Raw genomic sequence first — 19,482 nt, 5'->3', positions numbered from 1 at the left:
TGTGAGCGCGTGTGTGAGTGTTTGTGTGTGTGTGTAGGGGGGCATGTATTTCAGGAATGTGTATGTTTGCTCTCTGGCTTACTGAGTAGAAACGGCTGTGGGGTGGGGTGGGGGGGATCAGGGACGTTTGGTTTCAACATGTTTCAGGTCACTTGGGCTCCATCATCTCCATGACTAAAGAGCGGTCAGCGGGGCTGATCTGGGATCAGAGCAGGGGAACTAAAGATGGCGTTAAGTTTCCGATGTTTGGCGCTGACAGTCGAGTTGAGCTCTCGGCTGCGAGCTCAGCTGAGGCCGCGGGACGATCGCGCGCGTGACTCACAAAGCCAAGCCCGAGGCTTCACACGCCTGCAGGTCACCCCGTCCAGACACATAAGTACAGAGGATCAGACAAAAGGAGGCCTTTCATTCGCACAATTTCCGCAACGCAGCCTCAGCCGTCCACGGCTTCTGAAGCGCCCGGCGAGGCTTGTTCCAGCACGAGCGCCTTTCTGCTGACTGAGCGAAAAGCTTCTGAGAACAGTCTGACACAGCAAACACAGGAAGTGACGGCTGAACTCACAGATATTTGAGGTTTTCCAGGTCTTCGAACGTCCCCCTGGGGATCCTCCGGATGTGATTGTTGTTGAGAAGGCTGAGGGGAAACAAACAAACTGCTTCAGTGTCAGTGCCTGTACTGTGTTAGCTTAGCAAAGAGCCGCAGCAGGTCAGAGGTGCAAAGCGAGCTCAGGTGAGACGTTCAATTCCTCGAGCCGACCTGCACGCGTGCGAAAGCAGCAGAATGAGGCATGACTGTCAGCATGAACCTTTCAGCTCCGTCGTCACGCTGAGCTCGTGCGTCTGGCTGGAGAACACTTACAGGGTGTTGAGGTTCTTTAGTCGCCTGAAGGAACCCGGCTGTAAATCCTTGATTTTGTTGAACCTCAGGTCTCTGAAAATAGAAGAAAGCATGTTCATAATCAGGAACACGAGCCGAGCATAACATTTATCCATTCAGACCAGTTTGTTCTGGGAGATTTCTATTAAAAAGACAAGACTGGACCATAAAACATCTAAACAGCACATTTTGCACATTTCTGTTGCGCCGTCTTCGTTTAGTTTTTTTGCCATTTTTGCAGGTTATGTAGTCCCGTGTTGACTGTCTGTCATATGTAGCACCACGGTCTCACTGTACACCTGCACATGGCTGAATGACAATAAAGCCACTTGACTTGAGTTCAGACAGACAGGAAACCTGCTGATGTCCACGAGTTCAAGACTCGGCTGTCAGTGCCAGCAGAGGCTTTTTAACCAAATATGACATGAACATTTTTACTTATTTAAGTTGTCAGATTACTTTTGAGCCCCTGAGATGAAGGAACTGTTAAACATGTGATCCTCACATTTGTAAACAAATGAATTAAAGCTGAATCTGAGCTGTTTCATTCAAATTCACTCAGACAGAACCAAGAACCAAGTCTGTCCAAGTGTTTATGGACCTGAGTGTAAACGTCTGTTAATTCATGTGCATAGCACGAAACTGATCCAGAAATTACATAATATCACTCATTTCATTTATTTGTGTGTCATTTATTTTTCTTTTTATGCATCTGTGTAAAATAAGTTAATAAATACAGAAACAAATAAAATGGAAATAATTATTTCCTGCTTTATTAATTATTATTATTATTAATTATTTTGTCTGCTTGGACTTTATTCATTCATTTATTTCACTGAATAATTGAATAAGTAATAATGCACTGGCATGAATAAAGATCAATAATAATAACGACCTTTATCTTTGTTTTAAATGCTGCTTTTAATAATGAGTTTTGCCAAATGACGATCAGAGAAAATGCAGGAGGAAAATCAATCGATCAATAAAAAGCTAAATGAATAAGCAGCACTTCTATGAAGGCTCAAAATCAGCAAACCTATGAATGCAAAGCTGTGCTGCATTAATAAAACATGCAGGAGAGCAGGATGTAAGTACTGGATAAAAGCTGAACAGGGACCATAAAGTCCAGCGCAGAGCCGCCACGCTCTCATCCTGAGGCATGTCTGGGCGTCTTACTCATGTGGCAGGAATGCTCTTATCGAGCTTTAATCACGAGGACCGATTTAAAGCACATCAGCCCCAAAGATAACAAGCAGAAGGCTTCGTAATGAGCTCAGGCACTAATCAGCCTTAATAAGAGCGAGCGTGCCGTCGGTGCGACGAGCTGAAAACATGCCGCTCCTCCAGCTTGGTGAAATCTGAACGTTGTGTCTTTAGCTCTGAGACATCTGAGCCGTGATGTTCTTTCAGTGCCACAGAGACACGAGCGTCAGGACGGATCCACGAGGCCGAATCGTCACTGAGCTGAGAGTCGAGACAGGAAAACATCAACGCTCCTCCTCCTCTAGAAGAACTCCTCCCCCGGCAGAGCTCCCAGCATTCTTTGTATCCGCCGACCTGGCAGAGGAAGTCATCTGGGTCACTCAGACCCAAACTGACAGACATCCGGCTGCTGAGAGCCCGACAGCCCCCCCAACTCTAAAGACTCATCCTATGAAATCCAAAAACCTGAAAATCCAAAAGCTTAAACCTGAAATCTGATCAGTTCCACTGAAGAAATCTACACAGGGTGCATTCTGGGTAAACTGAAGGCTCCTGTCAGCATTCCTGTTCACAAATTCCTTCGTGCCAATATTTAAAGGACCCGCTCCAGAGAGCTGGGACCGGGCCGGGTGCAGGACCTCCCATCTTTAACTGAACTACACCTGACTGTTTGCAGCATCCTCCATCTCTGCTGTTTAATGAGGGCTGAGCGCTGCTTTACATCCTACCAGGGCAGACATGAGGAAATATACCACGTCTAATAATCCCAGAAATTATTCTTTTATAGTTAATGTGTGAATATTAGACCATCACCTCTAGTCTAATCAAACACCTGCTGCTGTTGTGCTGTGATGCATGTGAGAGTAAATGTAACGGAGACTTGAGGACAGGCATCGTCTCAAACCAAAGGTTTGCTCTGCAGCTCAAAGACAGAGCCGTGAGGGTCCACGAGGAAAGAGCAGGTACGGTACCCACAGAGCGCTCTGTCCAGACACGCCGAGGCCGTCGCGCCTACACCGCCCCCAGCTGTGAGGACGAGGAGGAGGGCGGGCTACGTGCTGGATCAGGCAGCTCTCCTTATAATGAACTTCTGTTAGGAGGTCTGAAAAGCCCGTATCGTACATGTGACCCCGCCCTCAGAGCTGCCGATGGCTGTGAGGTCGTTAACTGGACCGGATTTAACGCGTCCTGCTCGGTGGCTGTGTTATTCTGGCTCAGTGCGAGTGTGTGCCGCTTTCATGGCTGGCATGACTGCGGCTCTTTGTGGAGAAGGCTAAATAAGGTCAGCAGAGCTTTGTCTGCGGGGTGTGTTTAAAGCATCAGCTGTCGAGGCTCAGCTGACCAGAATGTCCTGGAAGGACGGGAGGCGGTGAAATCGGCCCCGAGGCCCCGACGAGCGCTCCGATGCAGCGGGAGGAGACAGACTGAAAGCTGGCTGTCCTACAGCTGGATCGTGTGTTTGTGTCAGAGCTCGTTCTGTCTGCAGATCTGTTAATGAGCGCCAAAGCCCGACGCTGCCCATCCATCATAACCACAACCACGTCTAATCCCCGATCGGAGAGAGGAGGCAGCTTTGCAACGTGCACGTCGACGCTGCTTCTGCAAGCACGAAAGCAAAAACCTCAATTGTCTCAACACAATCAAACAGGATGTAATAACTCGCCCGAGGAGCACGGCGGTCTCTGGAGCCGCTCGATAGTTTAGAAAGAGGAGAAACCGGAGAAAAGCAGGGGAGGCGAGTGAGTCAGTCCATAAAGGGGGAAATTACAGTGCGGAGCACGCTCAGTAAACAGTGTTTGTAGACGTGCACGTCCACGCAGCGCTGCAGGCCGGCCCGAAATCCACACGCAGCATTTTAATGCTATTTGTGGCAGAGCCAATTTAATGAGTCAGATAACAGCCATTACGGTCCCACGCCTCGAGGAACCGGCAGACAGCAAGGCTAACTCCCACACAACAGCAAGTCTGAGAACGGCGTCCCAGGTCACAGATAAAGGGAAATGAACAACAATGGGAGCAAAGGCAAGGAGGCGTGGAAAAAGATCGGCATTTCCCACACAGAGGCTCACTCAGACACTCAGGTACACAAACACAAGTGCAGGGAGGCAAATCCTGATCTCATCCACTGCTGAACTTCTAAGTTTGCTCCCATCAAACGACCTGAAACACTCAAACAGATCCATGTATGCTACACTGCACACAGCCTGTCCCCTCACATCACACCAACTCTGAGGGAACGACTAACGAGCAAAACAGCAGGAACGAGGCAGAAACACCGACTCGGCCAATCACTGCAGCTGATATGTTCATCCAGCCACCCGTCCTCTGACAAGTCTCTGAAAGTCGCTCCTCTGACCCTGACCATCGTCGGCTCTGCTCGGTTCATTCTGAGCGCGCTCAGTAATCAGAGGAGATGCTGGGATGACCTCCAGCAGGTCTGCGGTGACCCTGGATGGGTTGGTATGGAAACCGAGCCAGTTTCATGGACTAATCAGAATTTTTCTTTGAGATTTGTGAATCATTTCCACGATAATGCGACTCACAGTTCTCTGCCACAGTAACAGGAAGTCATTGTGTTTGCTGTGATCCGTTTGACATGTAAACAGTCAAAGACACGCAGGAAGTGAAGCACGGTGTTCCTGCGAAGAAAGGAAATCAGTTCACAGCTTCACAAAGACCACGAACACATGAGACCAGGGCCTGCAGCAGGTGGAGGTCTGGCACTGCAGCCAGGTGAAGCCGCTGAGCCACACAGGTGAGTAAATGTGAGCCTCCGACGTTCTCGCCCGTCTGGCTGCACATCAGCTGCAGGAGCAGAAGCCGAGCGGTGTGAACGGGGCCGACGTGGCCGGCGTCCAGATCACAAACACGAGGCAAAGCCAATTATCATGCAGGACTTGGTGGGCACACAAACCCAGACAAAAGCAACCGGTCCTGTGTGAAAGTGCGGCGTCTGCCCCGCAGCTGCTGCACGCACCTGTAATCTGACCCCAGATCAGGTCACTCAAGGAACCTGCAGCTCGTCTGGCACCGACTCGCAGACCTGCTGGCTTTTTATTTTCTGTTCGCTTCTTTAAAGCTCTGACGCTGAGCTGGGAGGATTTCAGGTTTCTATGAATGTGGCGTGAGCCGGATGGCGAGCGGAGCTGGCTGCCTCCCAGCTCCTCCAGCATCTGAGGACCACGTGTGCGCCTCACCATGCTCGGCGGGCTCTTCAGCTTTGCATGCCGAGCTGTCAGCGGCTGCCGGGCCTGCGCGAATCACCGAGTTAAACGAGTACATAACGGCCTCCTCGCAGAGCAGGAGCTCCAAACATGGCCGTGACATTTATCTGGAAAACATCCCGCGTAAGGCTGGATGTTGAGTTCAGCCTCTATGCATGCGTTACCTGTAGCAGGAGGCCACGCCCCCATGATTTTAAATACCTGAAAGAATCACTGCGGCCTTCAGACTCCAGTCACAAAAACAAGAATGTGACCTGTCACAACATGTGAGCTGCCATGTTTGGCATGTTGGTTTGTGTAGTTACAAAAAGATGTAATGTGATTACAGTTACAGCTCCCTGCAGAGAACTAAAGCTGGGAGTAAAACACATCCTTCAGCCTGACGAGGCGTCTGTGCACACGTGCACTGACCGACACGCTCCACGCACAATCCACAATCAGCCTGCGTGTTCCAAAACAGCCAATCACAGACGTGTACCATACGGACCCACTGATGAATCGCGTGGCTGCAGGTGGGGCCCAGCGGAGAGCCCGGCTGTGCAAATGTTTGTTCAAATTAACCAAAAATCCAGTAAAAACAAACTCCAATAATAACAGGAAGTTCAAAACTGCTTTCTAAGTTTAAGGGCGGAGTCCTGCAGCGCGGTGAGAGGCGAGGTTAAACCCTCAGCGACTGCAGGTTTGTGCCCCGACACGAGACCCAAGGAGTTGGTTTGTATCTCGGCCGGTTGGCCTGAGCGAGCAAAGCTGTGGGGATTTCTGGCTCTGCATTCCACTGTGCTGCCGACACCGAGCCCCACAAACCCTGACTACAGCACATTCCAGCGGCCGCGCCGCTGCCCGTCACGCAGGCAGATATCGGGCCGTTTGGGGAGAGGACACTACCAGTGTCTCAGCCCCGTGACACGAATGCACGCCGAGCTGACTCACAGCGCACATCCCTGTGTGAGCCACTAATACCGAAAACAACCAGTTTATACCCCATGTTGGCAAAACAGGACCATTCGTCCCACTGCTGCAAATCCCTGAGAAGATGTGCAGAGACCGTGAGTCACAGTTTGGCCTCAAACAGGCGTCCACAGAGGACACAGCTGACAAATACACACAAACCTTCATGTGTGGAGGCCCGAGAGCCAAACAGGAACGCTGCGGGCACAAAACCAGGACGGTCTTTGTGTCGTGACCCAGATTCAACAAGACATTTCACACAGAGATCATCTTTCCTCTTCATAAAGGAAATCAGCACTTTGTATTTATCTCAGTTATCTTTGTCTAATATTAACATTTAAATGTGACAAGTATGCAAAAAACAGCGCTGCACGCTCTGACGTGGCTGTGACATCATCGAATCAGACGGGCCTAAACAAACAAAGTCAGCTCTGCCTGATATTTACATGACATCATCAACTTCAGCTTCTGTGACTCTAACATCATCATCCTCCAGCTGAGCCCACACCTTCACACCAAGCACACCAATCGGTGCTGGGAGGAGCTCGTGGAGAGCGACATCATCTCTAACAGTCACTCACATAAACACGTGAACAGCACGTGTGCTGTTTCGACTTTAATCACAAATATCTGAACAGAGCTGTAATACCAAGGTAGTAAAAGTTTAGCAGGACAGACGCGGGCTGACGTGAGGCATCATCTCCCACCTCTGTGATATTATCACTTTAAATTCCTCCCACGGCACGCCGCCAGCTGGACTCGGGGGCCGTTCCTGTGGAGCCACAGACGGAGGTCAGAAAGAATCTGCAGCAGCTGCGAGCTCGTCCTGAAACCACCTCACAGCTCACGGTAGAAACTGTGAAAGAGTTTCAGATGAAGGGCTCGTCGCCTCACACGCAGCGGTGACGATGACCGGTGCTGAGCATTGAAGCTGCATTTACACCTCGACCAGCAGGCGCGACTTCCTGCTGAGATCAGCGCTTGAACAGGCCTTTCATCGGTGGCCACACACATCCTCCTCCATCCTCCTCTGGGGTATGTGGGCAGTGCCGCCGCCGAGGGCTGACGGGCAGGGAACGGCTAATTCTGGCACGCCTGGCTGAGTTGCCCCCTTTGTCCTGGATGAAGCTATTTATAATCCGGCGTATGACGTGCCCGCTTAAAGACAAAGGGGCCACATGTTTGGGACGGACATATGTGGAGCTGTGTGTTCTCCCGCTGAGCCGAGCCGCTACGACATGCTGACCAGCGCATGCCGGAGAATTTCCGTCCTTTCATGGCAGAGGAAGAAAAACATGAACAACAAAAAGTTCCAAAGACAATCAGAGAAGGAAGGGGAGGTCACTGAGACGCACTACGCCACGGCGAGGACGCTGTGGGCGCGAGGGCCTCGGTTTGGGAGAGGTCAGCTGACCCAGGCTGGGAGTCGGTGCTGACGAGGCCCGCCACAGGGTCAGAGCTCACTGTGGAGAAATGAGCCAACACGAGGAAGGGCAGCAGCGCTGCCGCTCACAATCGTCTTCATCTTGCTTTTACTCATCCTTGCCGCTCTAACGTGTCTCTGAAATGCCACGAGGGGCCGCACGCAGACGCAGCATCGTGACGGCATCAGTGGTTCTCCTCCAAACACGCCAAAGCGAGCAGATCCAGATGTGCGAGGCGAGGCTTCCGTTTTAAAAGTTTGCGCCCCCTCGTTCGCTGAAACTCTCTCAAGTCTTTGTCTCCCCGCCCTCTCCATCCTTCTTCTGTGGTTTCTTCTCCTCGGACGCTCCATCAGATGTTGTGCTCCTTGCTGAGGCTGTAAGACAGTCGTGCTCGATGCAGAGATTCTGAGACCACCATCAGCTCCTTCCTGTTTCCCGATGCCCGGTCACAATGGCCGTCAGAGCGTGGAAAAACGTCCGTGCTCCCGATGTGCAGTCTGCTTCCAGCGTGGCTCTTCTTCTCCACACTCGGGCTGAGGGACGGCTGTCCTCAACCGAACAGCGAGGAGCTGCTCGGTATGGCAAAACGTCTGATTCAGGTGCATGCAGAGACCATGATTATAAACAAATAAATAAACAATCAATAAACAATAAACAAGGAAGAACTGAACTCTCACAGAACAGCTGGGCAGGGAACAGCTGGGGAGGGAAAAGCTGGGGAGGGAACGCCCCCCCAGAGGACTTTTTAGCCCAATACTCTGACCCAAACCTTCCTACCTGGCCTGAAGGTCGGGCTCAGCGTCAGATACGAGCTCAGGCCTCAACAAAGCCCAGAATGAAAGCACAGCAGAATAATCACATCTATAACTCACATATTTACATTTTCAATAAAAAACTGAAGCAAAGATCTTTGATGTCACAGCTAGAAAACGACCACACCCACCCGGACATCAGCTGACCCCCACCCTCACTGTGTTTATCTTTCTCATATTTATTTTATATTTACAGTGAACAAAGCGTCAGAGCTTTTCTACTCAGAAAAACTATAAATCACATAACTGCAGTTTTTGGAAACGTCGCTGGGACAAATATGAAGAACACAAACGGTGCGAGACCCCTGATTGGCTCCGGTGTACAAATGCAAACACACAAGAAGCAAAAAGCAACACCAGGATCTGCTGATGTGTCCCTAAAACACCAGCTGGGACGGTTTAGGGGAACACAAGCCCCAGAATCTAACTTCAGCTTCATACCAGCTTGGTTGGACCTCTTTCAAAGACCTGCAGGCTTCCTGTGACCTCACAGATCGACTTTTAAGGTGGATCCATCAGATTCCTCCTGAGCTCAGCCTGCGGTGTCCTTAAAGCTTTCCTCTTCTCCAGCTCGGAGACCCTAAAAGCGCCTCTCCTGCACTCTCTGATCCCCAGAACCTGCAGCAGCACGGCTCGGTGTGCACACGTCCCCCTCCACCCTCACTAACACTAACTCGGACCGTGTCTCGGGCCTCCCCCTCCGCAGGCTTGCGGATCGAGCCGCTCTCCGCCGGGAGAAAGTACTCACAGGATGGTGGTCTGCGGAGAGACCGCCGGCACCGTCTCCAGGTTCAGATGCATACATCTCACCGTGGTCCGGAAACACAGGCAGCGGCTCGGACAGCACAGGCCGAACCGCCGAACCGCGCAGAGCAGCAGCAGAGAGGAGAGCAGCGCAGCCCGCAGCGCCATTTCTAACCGAGCAGAGCCGAGCGACCAGCTGCCCCCTCACACACACAGACACACACTCAGAGAGGAGGAGGAGAGGCAGCACACACACACACGCAGGCTGGAAGCTCGCAGCCCGGCTGTCCTTCTCTGAGCGGAGCTCCTGAAACAATGAAGGAAACTTTCAGAAGTTTCACCGACCAATGATTCTGAGCAGGACAAAGCTGCAGTTTCTCTGCCCACCGGCAGGGGCAGCAGGGAGTCCGCCCCGTGCGCTCACATGTTAGAACTTCACAGCAGAAACAAACATGTTTACAGCCGGATACACACACAGTCCTCCCGCTTTCTTCTAAAGGAGATCATATGCAGCAGTACCATCGCTCAGCGAGCTCACGGCTCCAACATCCCTGCAACTTTTGTTGTAGCAACTTTTATATTGTTGCAACTTTTGTTGTAGCAACTTTTATATTGTAGCAACTTTTTAAACCAACACTGTGTGCACGAAAAGACTTCAGCATGTGGAGACAGTCATTCATAATCATAACTGTATTTGTACAACATGCACACACAGAGCTGCAGAGGAAACACGAACAACAAAGCAGCAGGTCAGGTGTTGACGACACTTCTCTGCTGCTGATCTTCTGGACAAAAGTCTCCACTCGGGTCTCATCTGTCCAAAGGATGTTGTTCTGGTGCAGCTTTGCAAACCCAGGCTGTGTTGCCATGTTCTTATTAAAGGAAAAGGCGTTCTCCTGCAGGGTCAGTTTTTCTCATTGTGCTGTCATGAACTTTGACCTTTAACCTGCTGACTGAGGCCTGTAGAGTCGGACGGGCTCTCAGGGTTTTTCTTCCTGGTTTGAACTTTGAGTTAATTTGCTGGGACGTCCACTCCCGAGGCTGAAATGATGATGATGGTAAAGGAACATTTTATTTTATGATATTAATTATAGTTATGATTGAAAATAAGGCGTCGAATCTGTCCACAGTTAGTGGACACCCGCTCTGTTAACCATAAACTACACATTCATGTCATTTCCATTATTTCTATTCATCTTTGTGTTATCGGCACAGTGAAGCAGCCACAGGTTAAACGTTTGGCTTTGTTGACATCTGCTGGAAAATTCACGAATTACAGCACATACCAGCAAGTAATGACGTCACTATCTTCAGTTGTTATTACGGGTGTTTTAAATGTGTTTTTATTGAGCTAATATTAATTATTTTCTGATTTCCACTCATAAATCCGCTCTTCCAAATTATGCATGTTCATATTAAACGTGACTAAAGTTCCTAATAATGAGCTCAGTGTCTGTGCAGTGATCTCTGTGCTCCTACAGCCGAACAGCTTTATTACTTTTCTTTCTAATCAGTGTTTTTTCTGTTCCGTTTTTATTAGTTTCAGTTTTACTGTCCTTCATTCTTCGTTTCTTATTTAGTGGCAACTCAAACAAAATTCCACAGTAAGAAGACGACGTGGAGGGTCCTTCAGGACCTTAAAGCCTGCGACTGAGGGCGTACTTCCCCTGTAATTAAAACGTCAACTTATTTCATCTGAAATGACAGTATAATTATATTTACCAACAAATACTTTAACAAGTGTGCACTAGAAAAAGGAGGTATAGTTCAGGTTTGTACAGGAAACAAAGAAATACTGTAATTTAATTGTATAAGTAATTTTATGTAGTACTATCTTTTCTGTGGTTTCCAGCCAAGGAGACACAAATTATAGTGTAAGTAATTTTAGTGCTTTGCGTCTCCTTACCTGTAAAATACCCAGAAGTTAGACAAGGTTCAGATGCTTCATAATAAGCCCCGTGATGAAAAAAGTACAGCATACATATGATATGTTGCTGTTTTTTTGGTTAAATTACCAGGAAATTACAGAGTACCTAAAACCTGTTACAGAAGAATTTGTGTCTCTTTTCCTGTAAAACACCTGAAGTTAAGGGTAACTTAGAATTGCTCATGCACCTCGTAAATGTACCTACAGTATCATTTTTTCCTCGACTCGTCCCATCATGCCTTCTGTCTGCCCACTTTTTAACTAAACCCAGAGTTTGGCTAAAACATGACCAATCATTATTTCCACAGTTTGGTTACAAGCACAGTGTCGCCACCAGCTCCAACCTGGCCAAGGAGCTGGAGAAGAACTCCCAGACCAGCATCACTTACAGCAGCAACAAACCGCAGGGCCGTCGCTCCCAGAGTTCAGAGACTCGGAGACACGAGCCATGAAGGATGTGGCAGCACGACTTCACAGCAACATCAGACCTTTATTTCTAGAAAATCCATAGCTTGTGTTTGAATTTCCTCTTTTTTGTTTCAAAAGTTTCCTTTGCTTTTTATTTCCTGGAAGTGAAACGCCTCGGTTTAGTTCCAGTCCAGTTTCAGTCTCTAGAATAACCTCGCAGCAGGAGCATGGTTTCTCCGGGCTCCGTGAACTTCCCATCAAACATTAAAACAAACGTGTCTGTGAGTCCAGAAACACTGATCAGGTTTCAACTGCAAAGATGAAACACTGAAGACAGCTGAGTTCCACATCAGACTTCTGATCCTTTCTGCTAACATGTTTATCTCCAGTAAAGAAGCCCCACCAGCCTGACAATCACACTTTATGTTTCTGAGGGGCAGCCAGTCTTATCCAGTCCGAACTGTCAGGTGGAGCTATTAGCCTGCAGCTAATGTGAAACAATGAAACTCAATTTACTGTGACAGTTTGAAACAGCCCTCACTGTCAGCTGCAGGCTGACAGGAGCACAGGAGCCAAATTATCCATCCACCCATCTCCACTTATCCAGGGTCAAGTCTTTGGGAAGCAGATGAAGCGCAGAAGCCCAGACCTCCCTCTCCCAACCAAACTTATCGGGGGGAACAGTCAGGTGTCTGTCCTGGGTCGACCCCGGGTCCTCCTCCTGGTGGGTCACACCAGAACACCTGACCCACCAGGAGGAGGACCCCGGGTCCTCCTCCTGGTGGGTCACACCAGAACACCTGACCCAACTCAGCTGGCTCCTCAGCAGGTAAGTAGTAATAAAAGGCAAAATTACTGCATGAATGATTCACCTGGATACGTGATGGTCAAAAAACAACAACAAAAAAAAGAAATAGTTTCCTGAAAGTATGTCTAACAGTAATAACTGTCATGTGATCATGCTACCCCAAACTATCAAATCAAGGTCCTAAAGTAGCCCGTAGTATGGATATCATCCATCCATCACTTCTTCTGCCCCAGCTCAGAGTCATGGGGGCCTGTCTTAGCTATCATAGGGCAACAGGTGAGGTACACCCCAGACAGGTGGGTGTGGCCAGCAGCTGAAATTTAGCAATAAATCAATGCAATATTTACACATTACAGTGTAGTAAAAAGGGGACTGTTCAAAAACAAACATACATATTACTAAACAAATGTTAAAATTCAGAGATAAACGTTATGATTATTTACGCTAAATAATAATATTAATCCATTTTATTTATAGCACCTTTAAGACCCTCAAGGTCACCTTACAATAGCACAGAACAGTAGCAACAGTACAATATAAAAATACATAAATAAAATTTAGACATAAGATAAATAAGAAAAAAAACAAGCATGAAAGTTAGGGTAGGTAAAAAATGGACTAAGACAGAATCAGCTGTATGCAATCCTGAACAGATGGTTTTGAGATGTGATTTAAAAGTAGAGAGTTTGTGGTCCGGAGATCTAGTGGAAGTGCATCCAGAGTCTCGGGCAGAACAACTGAAGGCTCTGAGTCCCAGGATAGTCAGGCGAGCAGGTGGAACAGACAGAACGAGGGAGGCGAGTATGTATGGAGGCGATCAGATAAATATGGAGGAGCGAGGTTATGAAGCACTTTGAAAGTAAGAAGCAGGATCTGACACGGAGGTGAACTGGAAGCCAATGCAGCTGTTTCAGAACAGCTGTTATATGTTCAGTGGATGTAATTCTGGAAACAATAAGAGCAGCTGTATTTTGAACTAACTGCAGTTTATGGAGAGATTCATGAGGTAGAGCATAAAGTATAAAATAATAGAGTAAACACTATATTTAGCTGGTTGGACTACCCCCTCAGAGGAGGGGTCGCCTTATCTTAATGACCTTGTAGTACCATATCACCCTATTGAGCACTTCGCTCTCACACTGCAGGCCTACTTGTTGTTCCTAGAGTATTTAAAAGTAGAATGGGAGGCAGAGCCTTCAGTTTTCAGGCCCCTCTTCTGTGGAACCAGCTTCCAGTTTGTACTGGAAATACGTTTGAACTAGCTGCGATGCTACAGGCTCAAGCTGCTGGGGACTTCCCATGATGCACCTGTCTCACATCTTTTCACTGTGGTTACACACCAAAGCAGACGTCTGCTTCTGTCGGAAGTCACTTCCTGTTAAAAGGGAGTTCTTCTTTCCCACTGTTGCCAAGTGCTGCTCAGATTGTTGGGGTCATCTCACAAGATAAAGCATTCTCAGACGATAGCTGATATGAGCCGGTGTTATATCAATAAAACACAGCAGAAATAAACCTGAACAACGAAGCCGACAGTGAGTCGGTCCACACAGACTCCCATGTTAAAACTTAAACACATTGCTTTGGTACCTACAGATAATTTCCACTTCATAACACCTGTATGGGGGGGAGACTGTTATAACCTACCTGTTTGCATTATTAGGGGTGTGGCTTCTGACTGACAGGTGGACAGAGACACAAGCAGCTCTCTGTTAGGTTTCACCTGAGCTAACTGGAGTCCATGAACTGGACCTCTTGAACGTGTTTGTGTTGTTGGAGCCTTTCAGCGCATTTTTAATGACATCATCTGACCAATAACATGGCTGCTGTGAGGTCACTGTACTAACAGACCATTCACGAGGTCTCAGTTTCAGCTTTGGTGACATTCTTGGATTTTAATTGGATGTTACTGACCATGGAATGTCACCTCTCTGGTGGGGAAGGAGCCTGAGTTAGTGCGCGAGGTTGAGAGGTTCCGGCTAGATAAGTCGGGCTCACCTCTACGCATGGCTTGGGCTCTGGAACCAGTCTCCTGGAGAGGGGCTGGACTCTGTCTCAGTCTGGAGTTGCCCCTGGTGAGAGGCGGCGGGCTGGGGTGGGTATTCTAATATCCCCTCGGCTTGCTGCCGGTACGTTGGGGTTTTTCCCGGTGGAGAGAGGGTTTGTTCCCTGCGCCTTAGGGTCGGGGAACGGGTCCTGACTGTCATCTGCGCTTATGCGCCGAGTGGCAGTTCAGAGTACCCAGCCAAGTTGCGGAGGGCTTTCACTTAGGTGGCCTCAGAATCTCTTCTCTGCTTTTCGCGGATGATGTGGTTCTGTTGGCTTCATTGGGTGAGGGCCTCCAGCTCGCACTGGAACGGTTTGCAGCCGAGTGTGAAGCAGCGGGAATGAAGATCAGCACCTCCAAACGGACGCTACACCGGTCCGTCGTGGAGAACAGGGAGCTGAGCGTAAAAGCGAAGCTCTCAATTTACCGGTTGATCTACATCCCTACCCTCACCTATGGCCACGAGCTGTGGGTAGCGAAAGAACGAGCGGCAGAAATGAACTTCCTCCGAAGGGTGGCCCTGCCTCTCCCTTAGAGATAGGGTGAGAAGTTCAGCCATCCGCGAAGGGCTCAGAGTAGAGCTGCTGCTGCTCCACATCGAAAGGAGCCAGCTGAGGTGGTTCGGGCATCTGACAAGGATGCCTCCTAGGTGAGGTGTTCCAGGCCCCGGGGCAGACCCAGGACACGCTGGAGAGATTATATCTCTCGGCTGGTCTGGGAACGCCTTGGTGTTCCCCTGGATAAACTGGAGGAGGTGGCTGGGGAGTAGGAAGGTCTGGGCTTCTCTGCTTGGGCTGCTGCCCCCGCGACCCGGCCCCGGATAAAGCGGATGAAGATGGATGGATGGATGTTACTGAGCACTGATTAGCAGGTATGTGTGTCTGTGTGAAGCTAGCGTGTCCAGATATGGTCTAGAAACAAAAACAACAACCTGTGGTGAAAACACACAGGAGATGATTCAACTTTATTCATAAAGTTTACGACATCATTTCCTGACGCCCGTCGCGAGCTGTAACCCGCCGAAGTGCTGCAGCGTCACACGAAGAACACAAAGAAATAGTTTCCAGGTCTCTGGCAACACATTTGTCTTTATTCTGAGTTTAAGATGTGTCAACATCCAGCATGACAAAAATTGTACAAAGTTCACAATTTATAAATGAAATATCACAGCAACTTGTGATCTCACACATTTATAGCAAAATTAAAATGTCAACAAATCCATGCTGTGTAGTACAAAAATAAATCAAACTTCAGTTCCACAGAGAGCACAATAGTTTATACAAAATCCTGTCTTTGTTGATGGTCACTGAACTCAACCTCCAACTAAATCAGCTGGCTCCAACTAAATAATAAACTCTGATGAATTCACAATAGTTTCTATGAAAGGTTCTAAATATGCGACGACCTCTTTGCGTTCCCTATAGATAGTCACAGATACTCTTTTTCAGGCTTGTTATTTATGTCCCAACGTCAGATGAGCAGCCGGTTTGTGCTTTAAAGTCCCTCCTCCATGTTCACTGGTAATGAGAATTAATTCAAAAACTGGTACTAGCTATTACTCTACTGAAGCGTTACTATATTGGCAAAAAGCTGCAGACACGATGCTGTGGAAAAAGGCGTACGCAGTCATGGATGATGGGAAGCAGAGTCCCGACAGAGGACGGTAAAGTACAATAGATGAGATTCGGTCAGGTGAACGACGACGAGCACCGTTGGCATTCGCTCTCGAGAAGGCAAATCCTGAACGTGAGCGCTAACGACTAGGACGACTAGGAGAAGGGAGGGGCGCGCACAGCGGCGTGGCCCCATTATTTTTTATTCAAACCTCGAACTGATTGACTATTTAACCATTTGTACAGTGATTAGATATAAAGTGCTGCGGGGGATAACTTCATCTTCCTAAAACAGAGCAAAAATGACTGAATGTTTTTACACTCGATAGTAGCCTACAGCTAACTGCTATGGTTTGAACCAAGTCCCTGTTCTTCCTCTCTCAGTGGTACGAAATCCGATCGTGTGCCAGAGAGGTCACCTGGGAAATTGCACGCCGCCGTACGTAAGGATAATATCTTCAAGGACAAGTGCAAATAGTCTACTGGCACATAAGTGGGGACAGTGACCCTGTAAGTCCCGCTGTCATACTCTATAAATACTCTTTACAAAACCCTCGGAAACCCTCGCTTCAGGCTCTCGGGTACTGCTTTTAGCTTCTGTAAGAACATCAAAACATGGAAACGAAGGTGTCCCTGTGCAAAGTCGTACAGAAAAAAAGTGGAACTCATATACTTCTGCTCCTAAAACTCCACGTCCAGGTTCCCTCCTCCTTTTTTAAAAAGACTTTTTGTATTAAAAGATTTGTATAAAAATCAATATTTTACATTACAGGCTATATTAAAAAGATTCCTGTTACCCCGCTATGCTTATAAACAAGAGATTGCATATACCCAACCAACGTTTTTCCTTTGCAGATTGCATCGCCTCCCTGCTAGAAACCATAGTTCTGATATTGCAGAGACGTTTCCAACACGAGTCTCCAAATTGAGTAGATTTGATAGCAGAGAGCTCTCTGTAGGTCTTTTCTACTAATTAACGATGAGCATGTGAACATGACGCGTTCCCCTAGGACTCAATTGGCTCTCCTAGGTAACGGGATTTCCACCATCGGGTTTCCGTGTAATGATGTTTCCAATAGAACTGTTCATACATACATTCATACAAACATCAGGTCAGTTTCCTCTCCGGGTTCGTTTACAGCACCGATTTTAAAAATGCCCCCACCTGCAGCTGCACGTCTTTTCTTTAAAACAAAGCACAAACTTTTCTCGAGCATTGGCAGAAAATAAAGCGATCCGCAAAGCCAGTTCTTGTTCTGGAACAATCTACACGCAAGAAGAAGAAGAAGACGAAGAAGAAGAAGGAGGAGGAAAAAAACATTGAAAAGTCCAGAATCGTCCACTGTGCGAGGAGAAAAATCCTCCTCCATCGCTGCGTTTCGCTTCCACCGTCCACCTTTTTTTCATCTCGAATGCTTCGTGGCCACGCGTTAAAAAGAGCTCACGTTCCGTTAGCGTTAGCTTACTGTTCAGAAATATACACTAAAAATGTGCATACATGAGCAGCTAGAAACATACATGACACTATGTGAGCTCATATGAAAACGTACAAAATGTGAATGTCCTCAAAAACCGATTCTCTCCCTCACAGCGAGACCCAGAAAGAAAAGAGAGAACGAAAAGCTCTTCCTACACTTAGAGCCTCGCAATTTTTTCAGAGAACAGAATTTAGAATATATAACACTTTAGTGCGCCGGACCGAGGAGATCAAACCATCGCTGCCTGTTTGTACGTGGATTCTGATTCGCCGCCCACACCTGCGGCGGGAACAAAAAGTCTCCCTTTGCTGATTGGTTGATTACACCTGGATCCCTTGGACGGCTTGCTTGATGTTTTCCAACAGTGCTTTGTTCTCGGGGCTCTGGTACTGCTCCTGGTTTGTGTACATGTCCGTCAGAGTGGTGACGTAGGCGTCAAAGTTCTGCTCGCTGATTGGCTCCTGCAGGAAAACAAAAAGCACCACATGGACACCGTCAGAGGCAAAAAATCATCAATCACTACAAACTCCATGTTAGAGTAAAACGCTGTTAACTCAAGGGCCGGAGTCCTGCAGGTTTTAATCTCACCCTGGGTCAGCACACCATCACCAGGCCTCTGGAGAACTTCAGGACATGCTGAGGAGGTCCTTTATCCATTTAAACCAGGACACATCTAAAACCTGCAGGACCTGGAGCTCCCCACCCCTGTGCTAAAGCATCACTGGTACATGAGCACAAACAGAAGGAACACGGACACGTGAAGTACGGAAGCAAAGAAATGCCAAAACCACTCAACGCATCACAGACAGCTGCACACGCTCACTGCTGGACCTCCTCGTACATACGGACCAGGATGTGGATCCAGCTCTCCGTCAGACCTGTTCCTCTGCTCTTCAGTCCAGTTCTTATGTCATGTTCATACCTCAGCCTTTCCCTTCATTCAGACTGGCTTCCTGATAGTCGTTTCTCACAGAGATCATGTCTGATCAATCCAGATCATCTCTCAGGCCCTCTGTCAGGTTTCTGCTTGTACCTCTCGTTCTTAAAGACGGATCATCAGCTAACTGCTCTTTAGGAATCACCTTGTTGGTACAAAAATACTGTTTTAGAGTCGGCTAAAGAAACAGGAACAAGTGTTTGTGTGACACTGCTGGTAACAAAGTTAGGTCAGTGTTAGTTAATGATGATGGTTGGGCAGAAGGACTGAACTCAAAGAAAACGCTTCAGAAAGCAGAACTGTTGCTCATGAGCACTTCAAAAATGACAAGAGTCCTGCTCTCATAAACAATAAGTGGTGGCCCAAGACTTTTGCACAGTGCTGTGACTTCCTGTTCTTTGTAAAGCATGACAGCATGAAGACGTCAACCTTGTCATCGTTGCGTTGGAGGACACATCACTGGATGAAGCTCTCAGCCCTTTTAGCGTCTGCACTCATGCTTTAATGACATCATCTCCTCGCGTCAGCATCACGAGGATCAGGTGACGCTGAGGTCGAGAGGTGGCAGAGGTCCCAAATCCTCCTGCGGGCTGTTGATGATGGTGGAGTCCAACACTGGTTCCTCCAAAGTCTGTGTCCAGTGAGAATTCAGAGAAACTCGGGACCGGTCTCTGCAGGAACTTTTCCTGTAAGTCCGTCACATGAGAATGAAAGCTCTGTGGTTTAATAAATGAACAGCTCAAAGATTAGCGGGAGACTTTGTGAGTCCTTTCAGACGTTTCTTTCATGATGGAAAAAGCTGTTCGGGAGACTCGTCCATTGTTGTAGCTCACATGGCTGAGAGACAGACTCTTTCAGACTTCCTAAACTCTGAGACGCGGTGATCTGACAGGTTTGGAGTAAAATCTGTGCCGGCAGACACAACCTGTGACTCATCATTGAGTTTCTCTCCCAGAACAGTTCGGCCGCATCGGCGCATCTCAGTCGGACACCGGAAGCTAGAGTTCATATATCTGACAAATCAACCAGTTCAAA

At 48.1% G+C, this 19,482-nt stretch overlaps 2 protein-coding genes across 14 annotated transcripts in view; both read right to left on the bottom strand.

The window, feature by feature from the left end:
* The window catches only part of LOC102314211 (peroxidasin), a 45,598-nt gene extending 36,012 nt beyond the window's left edge, over positions 1 to 9,586 (bottom strand). The window contains exons 1-3 of one of the 2 annotated variants that reach the window (XM_005942148.2): positions 9,237 to 9,586; positions 860 to 931; positions 563 to 634 (exon numbers count right to left, since the gene is read on the bottom strand). In XM_005942148.2, coding sequence (XP_005942210.1) covers positions 563 to 634; positions 860 to 931; positions 9,237 to 9,400 — 308 coding nt within the window. In that variant the 5' untranslated portion in view covers positions 9,401 to 9,586. The remainder of the gene's footprint in view (positions 1 to 562; positions 635 to 859; positions 932 to 9,236) is intronic. The other variant, XM_005942146.2, reaches the window with a different exon arrangement.
* Positions 9,587 to 15,487: 5,901 nt separating this feature from the next.
* Positions 15,488 to 19,482, bottom strand: part of myt1lb (myelin transcription factor 1-like, b) — a 107,102-nt gene continuing 103,107 nt past the window's right edge. For all 12 annotated transcript variants that reach the window (XM_042228396.1, XM_042228397.1, XM_014340017.2 and 9 more), the window contains one exon: positions 15,488 to 17,971. In XM_042228396.1, coding sequence (XP_042084330.1) covers positions 17,831 to 17,971 — 141 coding nt within the window. In that variant the 3' untranslated portion in view covers positions 15,488 to 17,830. The remainder of the gene's footprint in view (positions 17,972 to 19,482) is intronic.

The sequence above is a fragment of the Haplochromis burtoni genome, unplaced genomic scaffold (genome assembly GCF_018398535.1).
Source record: "Haplochromis burtoni strain Fernald_Lab_line unplaced genomic scaffold, NCSU_Asbu1 Contig_321, whole genome shotgun sequence".
In the NCBI taxonomy this organism is placed as follows: domain Eukaryota; kingdom Metazoa; phylum Chordata; class Actinopteri; order Cichliformes; family Cichlidae; genus Haplochromis; species Haplochromis burtoni.
The sequence above is the reverse complement of the archived record's forward strand: the minus strand, read 5'-3'. Positions and strand labels throughout refer to the sequence as shown.